At 38.3% G+C, this 13,444-nt stretch overlaps 1 protein-coding gene across 1 annotated transcript in view; it reads left to right on the forward strand.

Annotated features, from left to right (window-relative positions):
• SH2D4B (SH2 domain containing 4B) overlaps positions 1–13,444 on the forward strand; it is a 67,909-nt gene that overhangs the window by 27,483 nt on the left and 26,982 nt on the right. The window contains exons 5-6 of the mRNA XM_048312065.1: positions 6,003–6,213; positions 7,226–7,353. Coding sequence (XP_048168022.1) covers positions 6,003–6,213; positions 7,226–7,353 — 339 coding nt within the window. The remainder of the gene's footprint in view (positions 1–6,002; positions 6,214–7,225; positions 7,354–13,444) is intronic.

Raw genomic sequence — 13,444 nt, forward strand, 5'->3', positions numbered from 1 at the left:
CCCGTTGGTTTGAGGGCTCAGAACTGTGCTCCATTAGCAAATGGGTGTGACTACTGAAGATAGGAAGATGCAGTGTTTAGTGCCTTATCTGAGACCAGTTGCTGGCTGGTTTGGACTATGCTATCAACTTTGCACTGAGTTTCCTCAGGCATATTAACATCTTCCATTTCCTTAACTTTACTGCAGAAGCCAAAATGTGCAGCAGATAGTAACAAATATTTGGAAGTGGGAACATCTGAAGTTGCCATGGAATTAATTGGTACCTCAGGTTCACCAGATTTTTCATTTTTTATTTCAGTTCCAGATATTTTCTTTTTTCTTTTTATGGTAATACTTCCATTTTGTCTGCAAGTATTCCTGTGGGGCACTGAGAGGAAATTTAGTAAAGTTAGGCAAACCTATCCACTAGTCAGCTTTTCTAAGTAATAAATAAATGCATAAATGCATAAGAGAATTACAAGAAGATTAAATATTTACATTTTTTTGCCACTACACACCTCCAGTGCAGATAATATTGCCCATTAGGAACAAGTCCAGGCTCCTTTGGGTGTTACCTCCTTGAAGTGAGCCCTGTTCCGTGGAGCCGGGGGTCAGTGCTGCAGGGGAACTGTAGTGCTAGAGCAGGTATTGGGGAGAGAAATGTAGCAATGATATTGATGACACTACTAATTCCTTTATTAGATGGAATTCAGAATGTGATGAGGATTCATCTCTCCTCCTCACATTATCCCTCAATTGCCAAGGCAATAAGCAAAGTGGTGCTAATATTAGGTTCTGTTGTTTGGTTCAGTTTGCCTCTGCTGTTTGCCAAAGAACAATAATGGCCCATAGAACTGCTGTGTTAATTGAAATACATGATTTTAGGGCTTTTCAGTATACTAAATAACAAATGTAGGATAACTTGGGAAATCAGTGCTAAAAGGGAAAAATGACATTGTAAGAGCAATTTTGCACTTTGATTTCATATAAAAGATATATATTGGGGTATTTTAGAGGCCAGGTGTAAATTGGTAAGTGCAGCAGGGATATTGGTTGGCAAGTGAAAAGATGAATAGTGGAAAAGACTGACTGAGAGGGTCTACTGTTCAAAACTCTTATTTTTTGAAACTGAGAAATGAGAACTAAAACTAAGCTTGTATAGCAGAGGGTACATATTCTGGTTAGTTTGGGACCTTTCTGTGTGCTGTCCCATTTTTCAGGTTTCTAGTGTATTTAAGTGTGGCCTCTCTCTGTGAAAGCAAAAAAAGAATTTGTGAAACATGATAGGAAAAGCTGTAGAATGAATATTCATCTGATTGAATATTGCAAAAGGCATTCTGTTAATACACTTGCAAACCCCTGCAAACCGCATCAGGCAGGGAAGTGCTCAGATACCATCTCACCAGCTTCATTTATCTCCTGAAAAAAATTATTCCAGTAAAAATGTAGACAGAGATGAGTGAGTTGATCTATTCTTATGTCTTTCCCTGAGCACTGACTTTTGGTCTCTCTTGGAAGAAGGATACCAGGCTGATTCCTTATAACTTCTTTTATATTGTTATATTTTTATGTTCTTCTACAAATGTGTCTACGAATTTATTTTTGCCTGACTTTTAAAGGAATTCATTTGATATTTATCTTCCCCAAAAATTCAAGTGAGTTTACTGGCAGGAGCATTGATAAAATGCTGAATTTCAAAGTGAGTGGTCCCCAGTTAGCTATGCATTAACTAAGCAAGTGCTCAACCTTAAGTAGGTGCCCCCTGAACTCCAATAGGTCTCACAGTGCACTGTTGAATAGGAGTGGGATTATTCACGTGCTTTCAGACAAGATTGCTGAGCAGAAGCCACATTGCAGAGTATTTGTGGGAAGTTTTATTTTCCAAATAGGAAAGGGAGAAAAACACTGCGTGATTTGTATATGCACTCAGAAAATCTGAAGATTGAATTTTATCTATCAGGTAGTCATTGTAAATAGCTCATAAACAAGCTTCCAAGAATTTTTAAGAACGGGAAAGCTAAAACAAAATAACTTAAAAATTACAATGCATATTCATGGCATATGTTTGGGTTTTCTCCTGCTTTCACATATCTGACTGTAAATTAAAGCTCTTCAAAAGCACAAAATAGATTATAGAAAATGGAGAGTTCCTAGTCTTTCACAAATGATTTGATCAAGTTCAGCTGCAGCACAGTATGAATTAATCCACATCTATATCAAAAGATTTGGTATTAGAACTTTGCTAACAGGGATTTCCCAATTCTAAGAAAATATAGAAAGTAGTCTTGCAAAAGGCAGCTTAGGTGAGAATAGAGAAAGAATAGATTCTCATAAACTGTTCAGGGAAAATAAGGGGAACTCAAGCTGACCCCTCTAGGATCCAAAGAGCCCCTGCACACCCAGTTCTGTGGGTTGCTCTTTGGTTTGTTCACACTGCAGGGCACAGTGACATGTCTGAGCTGGCTTCAACTATTCATTTCCAGCAGTGACAACTGGATAATGATGGTAGCATGCACCTGTCTTGGATGTATTTACCAGTTTTCCAGGAAGGTTTGGTTGCCCAGTTTTGGCCTGCTGTGCTGAGGCTCCAGTCACAGTGGTACACGCCTCTCTGAGCAGCTCAGGCATTTCTACACAAGCTCCAGTTTCCATGAGGACAGAATTTTTCTTCATTTTATAAGCACTGGAGGATGTACCTGTTGTTGGTATCACCAACACCAGAAGAGAAAACTGGTCTTGGAGCTGATCTTACAGGACCTGGCTGAACTGTAGATCTTTCATGAGCTTGACAAATTCCTCATTTCCCTATCTTGTCAGTCCTTACATTATTCCATAAAATAAAAGAAAGGTGTAAGAGTATGTAAATTATTATTTGTAGTAATTCTTTATGCTAGATATATGGATCTGTTATGGTGATTCAGAGCTTTTAGGGCTTTTTTTCCCAGATATCTAATCTCCCTACTGAGGATATTGACTGACTACACTACTCATGTTTTTCACAGGGGTCGTGCCAAAAGTAAATTTACTGTTAAAGGACAGCCAGCTAAGAAAAATAATCTGTTTCTTCTTAAGACAGTACTAAATTCCTGACTACTTTTGCTTTCTTATTACCAGAAAGGCTACAATGTGTCTCAAAATACAAGTAATGTAGAATTTTGGCTTCTTCTATCTTAAAATATTTGTGCTAGACTTGATCCAGACATAAAGTTCTTCTTCCTAGTGAGATGGGTTCAAAGCCACAGAGGGAAATATGAATAGTCATGAAATTCTATTGTAAGAAAAACCTGCTACTGAAATACATCCAGATTTACCTCCAGACTCTGAGTGACTTTCTCAAGATAGATCAATTTGTGGGAAGTGTGAGTGTGGGAGGATGGTTCATGTGGTATATATCATTTTGTCTGGGGTGTAGTGGAAAACCTTTCTGTAGATTCCTGACTGAGACTGCTTTATCCCCAATACTATTTCCAGTCACCAAACATGGTTATTGATGCCGGTGACTTTGATTATTTGCCCACAAAGCCCCTTGACCAGTCAGAGATTAAAAGAAATTTAGGGTAACATAGGAACGCAGGTCCACAGTTGAAGCTGTGCTAGACAACTTTACAGGTAGAGGAAAGAGAGGGATGTATTTGGGAGTAACTATACGGAATGGGATAGGGAGAAAATCAGGACTCCAGTAATGAGAAAAAAATGGATTAAGAGATCCTATGCATCTCTATGGTCAATGATACAATTCTTCAGATACCTCAGCTGGGAAATTTCAATAAAAATTCTTCATAACGTGAAAGAGATGATTCTGTATATAAAATCTCGATACCTATATGCAGCCTTCCCTATCCTTATGTGTGTACAGACACACATACACATGTATGGGTATGCAGATAAATGTAAACACACACACACATACCTGTGTATGTATTCATAGGGAAGCCTGCATGTCACACACACTTTCAAAAGGTTTTCTGAATGTTGATATTTAACAGTTGCAAACTATGCTGCCTCACCCCATACTTTGCTGATAAGAAGTCCTAAAGTTTGATAGTTTGGGAAAATGTAGTCTGGGTCACTGACTTCTGATGGTACAGATTTGTTGGCTAGCAAAAATACAATAGGAATGTCTATTGAAAGGAGTGATGGAAGTGGGGCGTGAAGATACCCTGCCTTTTTCATTGCCAGGCAGCGTGTACATCAGTAGAAAAGAGTCCCAGCAAGCTCCAGGCAGTCTGCCCTCAATCTGAATATTGTGATTGTGACAAACAGTTGTGGATTTCTAGATGTCTTGCAAAGCTGCATTGCACTCATCTTCCTTGCAGTCTCTCCTTGTGCTGCAAAAACAAAGTTCACGTTTAAAGTGACCATTACTGAGTGGCTTTATAAGGGATAAATCACAGAAATACTCGAGCCATTGAAGCAGTATATGTAAATGACATTATCTACCCTTAAAAATAATGATCTGGGAGATCAATAGTGAAGTCTGTTACTTGTGTTTCCTGTACTGTACATTTGTTTGTTACTATGTTTAGCCAAAACTGCAGGGTATGTAGTTAAGTGAAACTGAAATCCTGCCAGTTGTATGCATATGAAGCATCTATGACTCGTTTATTATGCTATCTTGATGAGCTTTTAGTCCTTCATATCTTTCGACTTATGATAATATTATATAATTTTAAGCTTAAAGGTCTTTTCTCTTTCCCTCATTTGCCCACAAGGTTTTATTTTGTTTCATTTGGCTTTGAGTGCTTTTATTTCTTAATTCCATTAATCCTGCTCAGAATTTGGAGGTTAAATCCAGTTATACTTCTGCTTGCTTTAAATTGGGAGTGTAAACCAGAGGGATGCAAGCAGCCTAATGAAATGCAGCTGTCTGGTATTGTATAATGCATTCCTAGTCACAGGTACAGTCACAGGGGAGTAGGAAATGGGGTGTGCACCTTATGAACTGGGTATGATCTAGCCAAGATAGTCATGGCAGGATTGATAATTGCAACTGGAGGCCATAGCTAGCTCCTTTAATATTTGCTTCACTGTATGTTAAAGGTTTGTTTTGCACTGGAATAATTTGCCTGGCTGCAGTTATTTGTGACTCAAAACCATCATCCAAATGGGGCTTGAGGCACCAGAAAAGAGCTGATAGATGATGACTATTTGCAGTAGAATTCTTGGTGTATTTAAGTTATACCACGTCAAGGAAAGGATCGTTGCAACGTTAATTTTCAAAAGAAGAAGCTTTAGGGAAAGATGCCTGAGCCCCAGTGGCCAGAGCAGCAGTCTCATTTCAGGTTACAGAAATGGGTAACTCCCTGGTCAGTGCCATTGTTAGGTGTGTATTAAAATCTTCCAGCATAAATTCTGGTTCTCCATACACAATTTCAGAGACTCAAGTGTGAGACAACCCCATCCATAGCATCAGCATGCTCTTTCCAATGGCTATTTATTTATCCATTGTTACTGAAACAATTTTTAGACTGTGAATTTCAAGTTGGAGATGTCTGTGATTATAAGTACCATGACAAAAATAGCATATGCCTTTCAGAAAGAAAACAGCACTGACAAAGTGCAACCTACATGTCAGTTTTTATAATGACAAATTTTGGGAGTTGACCCTTCAATTCTAGTTGTCTTCATAGTGGCAAAGAACTCTGTTAGACACAGACTTAATTTTAAGCAGTAATTAACATCTTTTCTTGAAACATAGCACTTGATGCACTTCCAGGGGGAAAGATGCCCTCAAGCAGAATTTCTCTTATTACAGCCAAAAGAAGTGTCAGATTTAATCACAATATGTAGAGTCTCAGTTGCTGCCACTAGTGGTCAGATCATTGATAATTTGAGGCTTCTTCTCGTGGTGGGCCTGTGTTTGAAGCATCGGGGAAGTCATCCAGTTATCCACCTTTGGTAATGTGTGGCAATTTATACATTTTTCAAATCAGCTCATAGAGGAATAAAGGCACTAAGCAGCTCTGTAAGCAGCAAGTGGCTGCTTGTGTTCCTCAATCTCTCCTCCCTTTCCTCCCGCCCAGTGCGCCGCTCCAAGGCTGCCGACGAGGAGAGGAGCCACAAAGCGCGCAGGGCGCGGGACGAGTACCGGCGGCAATCCCTGCGCGCCATCCAGAAGGGAAGAGTGGCTGGCCTGAGTCATTTGTTCCAGGGGACAAACCTGAACAGTGAGCAGGAGATCAAACTGAACAACAACAGTGCGAGTCCTTTGCTGGCTCTGTCTGCAGCGTCCAGGTTGGTTTGTGCTGCAGTGATTTTGTTTTCTGTTGAATTGCTCCTTCTTCAATCCCCACCATTTCAACAGGCTATTCAATTTGTGGGAGTCCTCAGTCTTGCTATTTCCTGGTGATCAGAAAAAGAATGTTTAAAGGAAAAGAAAAACAGATTTAATGCAAGCTAAATGCCATTTATTTTTCAGGCAGATTTCTTAGAATTCACACAGAGATGAGGCCTTGAAAAGACAGCTTGAGATCAGTATATGAAGCTGTGATATTGAAAAGTCAAATGGACAAATTCTTAGGCAAGTCTTAAGCCTCGAGCTGCTGCTGTCCTCTGCTGCTGCTCTCTGTTGCTGTCTGCTGCTTAACAGCTTTTTTTTTTTTTTTTAAGAGAGCAGTCCTACGTTTCAGAGGCTTTTAGTTTTTTTGTAGATTTTTTCAGGCAAAACCAAGTGTCTTTGGTACTTATTAATCTTTCATTTGACTATTTAGGGAGCACAATGAATTGCAGGAGAGGAAAAGAATGCAAAATGGAGAATGATTCCTACTAGCTAAAACACATAGAAAGTAGTAGAAAGAGTAAGGCAGGCAAGTAGAGAATGCAAAGGAAACATAAAAATTTAAACAAAACATTCCCTCTGTTGTACTTAGTGTTTTGTGTTTGGAGACAGAGTGCATTATAGCTGATACTGATTTAGAGTTTTTTGCCAGTAAAAAGGAATATACTGAAAAAAAAAATTGCTTGGCAATATTTACACTGGAATAAAAATGAGGTGGAAAAGGAAAGCTGACTGAAACGTCTATTGTGGTAAATTGTTTTTCATTTTAAATTCTGTAAGAAAATGTTTAAGGTGCCATTGCAAATACAAAAATCACACCACTGTGGTTTCCATAAAAACACAAAGTAATTTAAACAAATTTTAAAAAGTGAAGTTGCAGCTGTGTGTTTTGTAAATATGTAAAAAAGGATTAATATTTATATTGCCCCTTGTTTTCATACACTGCTGGTGCTGTGTCTTTCCATGCAGTAACATCTGGGAGCGCCCATCTCGGCCCTTCTCCCGAGACGTCATCGTTCGCTGGTTCCGGGAGGAGCAGATCCCTCGGCGGGCTGGCTTTGAGAGGAATACCAACAGGATTGCTCAGTGGTTCCATGGTAATACCTGGTCCCTCATTTGCTGGGAGCATCTGCTCAGGAAATGAATTTTGCCAGCTTTCATCCTAAAAAGCAAAGTCTACTGACATGGTGAAACCGAGTGCCTGTTAAAACCAGATTTGTGCATCTTTCCTGCTACTAGCATAGGATTTCCTTGTTTCCTTTTTAGTAATTAAGTAGACCTATTTGGGACTCATATCACCAAAGTTTTTTTCAGGAATATTTTGGCCAAAATATTCTTGCAGCAAAATAGCAAGCCAAGCAAGGGTACTGAGACCAACATAGGGTGAGAAGTACTCCAAAATTAACTGGCAAATACTACAGTGATATGGTATGTGGATGACTGACATTCAAGTTTTTGATTTACCTGATTTGCAAGAATGACTTGAACTCATATCTTTAGTCCTTGTTATACTTTATAAGCTGGGCTAGCATTTTTTATTTCTTGCTTTCTTTTGCAAACAAAAATTACTGGGGTTTTTTTCCTCAAAAATAATTGAGAGTGTATAATTTTAGGCGGTTTTCCTGAAATGGGAAATGCCCAGATCCAAAATTTGCTGTCTTATCTGCTGGAGTTGCTAGCATCTCTGAGACTTTTGCTTTGTATAGTATTTGCTATGCAGCTGAATCTTTGATATCAAATTCACAGGTAAGACATCTTACTTTCATAGGTATTAGCAATGATCTTTATAGTCAGTAATCTTAGGCATCAAAAAAAAAAAAAAAAGAGTTCTGGCTTAATAGCTGACATAATTGAGGGACTAGCAAGACTTTAAAGTTAAATCTCAATTTTTTTTCCATTGCTGCTTTTGATGAGTTTATTGCTTTGTTCAAAGCACTAAGCTGACCCTCATCTGATTCGTGATTCTCCAACCCTAAGATGAAGTTGTGTGGGTCTTCTGAAGTGAACCAGGCAAGGAAATTTCTGAATAAGTTTAGTGTTTCACATACTTCAGATTTCTTTCTATGATACACAAATCCCTGTGTTAAAAGACATCAACAAGCTGGTATTTTCATTGGCTTAATTAGTCAAAGACACTGAAGTCAGTCATGTATAGCTTGTAAATGCTACATACTTTCATTTCTTATGAACAATGAAGCAGACACTATTGTTTTTTTTCTTAGAGAAGACATTTGGTGTGGCTGCTTTCTGAGAGGCAAACTGATTAAAATTTCATTTGTGGAGATTTGCCAAAAGTGCTTCCAACCAGGATCTTTCTGTATGATCCAGTGATAAATGTTTTCCCTGCGTGTGGGAAGTTCACATCCATATTGCCGTGAGTAGTTATGAACATAATTTATGCTTACAGTTAAGGAGGTGTCTGGAGTTAAGCCAATGCCTGTGCAGTCTTTCTACTAATTTCAGTGGCTTTTGAATTAGTCTGTTAATCACTGCAAGAACTGAGACATTCATGATCATTCTTTGGTTTCTCAGGTCAGGCTGCTCATATCTTGAGAAACTGAATGCAATGACTTATAAAAGTAAGCAAATTACCTCTTTTTTCCTTCTCTCACTCCACGAGCCTGACAAAAGATAATTAAGATACACTCCCACCCTAAAGCTCAGTGGTTTTCTTTGCAGGGACCCATGTCACTGATGTTTTGGTACCTATTTCCTGCATGAGTTGTTTTGGCTTCTGCAGCTCTGGTCAGATTAATTGTTACAACTGTAAATTGTGAACAGCTCCACTGTCTTGTAACTCTTCTGCAGTAGTGGAATCTGAAGAGGTTATTACAGATGCAGTAGTCAATGTTTGGTAATGTTATGTGATGTCTATGTTACAGTTTGTAATGGACACAAACTCTGAGGAAAACCAAACAAAATCACAGAATATGCTGAGTTGGAAGGGACCCACAAGGATTATCGAGTCCAACTCCTGGCCCTCCTGTTATTTTGTATTGTATTCAGGAAACCAGGACATTAAATATGATTTTTTTGTGATTTTTGTTTGTGAACAAAAATACAGCAGAATATATTTGACTTGTATAAGAAATTGGCAGTACAAATGGAAGCCATTCCAGAAAACCCAGAATTACAGCTGACAACTCGAGCCACTGGGGCTGCCTCGAGCATCTCTCACAACAGGTATAATCAGGTCCTTCACATCCTTGAGCAACTTCTGTATTTTCTTATATCTCAGTTTTGGACCATTAAATGGGAGTTTAGTATTCTGCCTCATGTAAAGGGCTTTTTGAATGCAATGCACTAAGAGAGCTATTGCAGCGGTACTGAAAAAGTAGATATCAGTTTATTACAGAATTACACGTTTTTGCCAGGGTCAATAGAGCTTGGCTTGCCTGCTTTGACTGTCAGGTGTCAGCTTTTTAGCTGAAGTTAAGCATTAGATGATTCACTATCTTCAAATTGTACAGTGGACATACAACATATTCTGGTTATATAGAGATGAAGCCTTGAGACAGATGTGTTTAGCTAAAGTAGCAAAGTAAAAATAATGATGCAAATGTCTTTATCTCATATATTGGGCTTATTTTCCACTTTAAGTTGTCAAACTGATCTGGATTCTGTTTAAAAATGTGCATTGTCTGGGGCATTTTCATGGTACATGAAACATATGGCATGCTTAATGTACCTGAAGTTTTCCTTTTGTCTTCATTTGAAGAACCACTACAAAATGTTTCATTTGAAGCAGAATAGTAAAATCTGGGGTAACAAAAAGTCTTTCAAATCAGAACATTTCTTTCTTTATTCACAAAAAGTTACTCCTTAAATGAATATCAGCTTCAATTTAATCCATCTCTCTTTGTCTCTTGAAATTATCATCAGTTACCTGAATTTCAGCAGATGTTTTTAGCTCATTTTAAACAGGCTTTACTGTTTTATTCATTAAAAAAATCGACATGTTAAAGATACAAACTTTAATGTAAAGCTGAATTCCGGATGTAAATTCAATCTTTTTTTGCTCTGTTTGAGTAACAGGTCCCTGCCAAAACCCAGTTCATTTGCCCTTGCAATCTAGAATGATTTTTTTTAAGTTTGCAAAGAAAAAATAATTAAATATCTATTTTCAAATTTTTTTTATAAATTAAAACCAATTTTAATCCTGACATAAATCATAAAATTATATGATATGATCTTCTTTTTGGTTGTGAAGCAATGAACCTTTTTTTAAAGGAGCTTATGCCCACTTTGTGGCCCCAAGGCAATTACACTCAATTCTCAAACTGTTAGAACAAGCAAGAATCAGAGCAAGGGATGAAGGTGTCACCAGCACTATCTTGGGATTTAACGTAATCAGTGTCTATTTCTTTTGTATTGTCTAATAGTTGCCTAAGGTTTGAATGATAAGAAATATTATTCAATTTTTTGACTATAAAAATTAAGAAATTGGTCTGAATTTAATTAAAGGTAAATTCTGTACAGTGTGATAACCAGAAAGTTAATAATTGTGTTCTGATTTCCTACCTGCTAATTGATGGGTATAAGCATATGAATCAAACTTATAAGGGCATTCTAATGTTGTATCAAGTTATATGAAAGGTTTTTGTGCTAGTCTGAATTAAGAGCATTCTTTGCCAAGATCCCAGTTGCTGGGAAAGCAGGGCAGTAAATTGGTATTTAGGATAGAAGAGTTGTGTCTCAAACAGGCTGGAAAGAGGAACACATTCCTTGTTTTGGCCAAGTTTAGCTTTGAGCTGGATTTTTCTTTTCAAACTGCTGTGAGACCCATGCCAAGTAAAGGGAAAGTTATCAGCCTTCCCTATGGGTTGAAGAGCTTTGCCAAACTGTCACAGACATTAGCAAATTGTAGTTTTCAGTTTATTGCAGGCATAAGACACTGGGGATAGAATTCCATATGGCAACAAAACTAAAGACTCCTCATCCCATAAGTATTTAACAAAAGGTTGCAGGTGGCTGAAACAGGTATTATTTCCATGTTGGCTCTTTCATTTGTCCTTTAACCTTTCTCTTGTGTTTGAAATCTGTTTCAGCATTTTTTTTCATTCCAATTAGTTTGTCAGCTGTTACTTTTTATACTTTTGATATTTTTAACTTCAGATGTTAGACTTTTCACCCTCACATACTGTGTTCTGCATTTGGTTATTTTCCATTCAGAATATAGGAGTGCTGGTCTTTGCAGAGGATGTTGATCTCAAAGTATTTCCCCAGCTTTAGTGGAGAGCAATGTTTTAGGATTGTTGCTGCTCATACACAGTATAACAGGGATCTCTCAGGTGTGTAGTGAGTGTAGCACAGAATTTATTCATTGCCTGTCTGTAGGTGGCTGTGTGCATGCTTGCCAAGCATCTGCTGTAGCACTATCGGGTCTCCACTTGCCTTCAGGTTGAAAGGAAAGTTCAGAGGCTGATATCACAGATCTGGAAACATGAGGTAGTTACCCTAAAAGCTGTACCTTTAAAACATAATTGCAGCAGCATGGGTGCTGTTGTGGAGAAGAACTATTTTACCAGGGGAATTCAGAGTGGTGGTGTAGTTCAGGCATCTGTGGAGGAGCTGATCAGAGCAGGTCGAAGGATGGATTGAAAGAATGCTGAGAGATGCAGAAGCTGAATAATCTCTGACATCAGGGGAGCCAGGGAAGAGAAAATTTTCAGTTTAACAGGAACGTGTTGCAGATGTTTACAGATCGAGGTTTAACTTCAGATGGCTAATGTTTTCAGGAAGAAACTTGTTTTCAAGAGGAAAATCTAGCACACTGAAATAGTGATAATGGTTCTGCAAATCAGGCATTCTCAGTAAAGGAGCTGAATATTTCTGAAGGTCTATTCATTATGGATCCTTGAGCAGCAGCAAAGGGCAGTGGGCATATTCACATAGCTGAACTGTGGGAAATATATCTTATAAAATATAGCTTGTATTGTAGCATTTTTTGAAGGACACAGAAGTGGCAGTGGTTTGTTTGAAAAACCTCCGACAGTGACTAAAGTTTGCTGCTTTGAGCACAAAAGCATGCTCTTTCTTTTGCTCTTGAAGAGGAATCTTCCAGTTTTTTAATAAATGCTTTCTAGGAAGATGTAAAGCAAGTAAATCCAGCAGAAGTACAGCCTTCTCGATATTAATGATCTATTTTCTAATTCACTGCTTTATCATTGTCTAGGTTTTACTTCTGTTTGAGAAAGTGTACATATCTGCTTAAGTAAACTGAGCCCTAGGGGTCTGGGATTTATGTCACTTCTAGAATTGTAGTTGATGTAGTATTTTATCAGAAAAAAAGATAAAAAATTTGTTTAAAATCTCCTGAATTCACTGAGAGCTTTTCACTGTCTTCCATGGGAACTGAAGGATGCAAAGAATAGTTATATGCAAGGCTTGGTATCTAAAACATTCTGGAACTGTGACTGGGAAACATCTGGAATGGAATCAGAGAATTCCTGACTCAAATAAAAATTGTGTATGACAATGTACCTGTTATGTTGCACACATTTGCAGGACACCTCCAGGTCTCTAATTTATGCAAGTAAATGGAGAAGGGAAAGTGTGAGATTAAAAGAAGGATTACAGAATATCAAAATTTATTTTGAACCATTGTCTGGGAAAGATTAGAAAAGAAAAGGATACTTTCAAGATGATAGATTTAGAAGGGATTATGTTTTACTCCCTTTATCAAAAAGGTAGAGTTCTCTGTTGTCTGCCAGTCAGTTCTCAGAGAGGACTGACACAGTTGTGACCAGCAGATCAAGTATCTGTAGACTTTGTGGGTTATGGCTGCTGCAGGGATACACCTGGGTTAACACAAGCTGCCAGTTATTGCCACCTGCTTGATTTTATGTAAAAGAAGTAATGCCACAGTCAATTAGTGTCAATCACCATCCCCAATCTGTGTGGTTTCCTCAGAAAACTTTGGTAGGAATGGGTGTTTCCTTTGTTGGGAATCTTGGCAGGAAGAACAGATGTGGAATAAGTTTGGACACCAAATGACACTCTCATCACAGAACCTTACATTAGAAAACGGGTTGAGAAGTACAGTTTGGCCTGAGTGGGAAGGCATGCTCAGCTGTCACCTCTGTTGTCCCCATCCTGTGGTTACATGGAGCACAAGAGTTTCCAAGGCTGCTTAGACCTGTGCTTTCCATCACTGCTGAGTTCAGGCACAGGATGATGATACTCCTG

Source organism: Corvus hawaiiensis, chromosome 8, assembly GCF_020740725.1.
Source record: "Corvus hawaiiensis isolate bCorHaw1 chromosome 8, bCorHaw1.pri.cur, whole genome shotgun sequence".
Taxonomy (NCBI): Eukaryota; Metazoa; Chordata; class Aves; order Passeriformes; family Corvidae; genus Corvus; species Corvus hawaiiensis.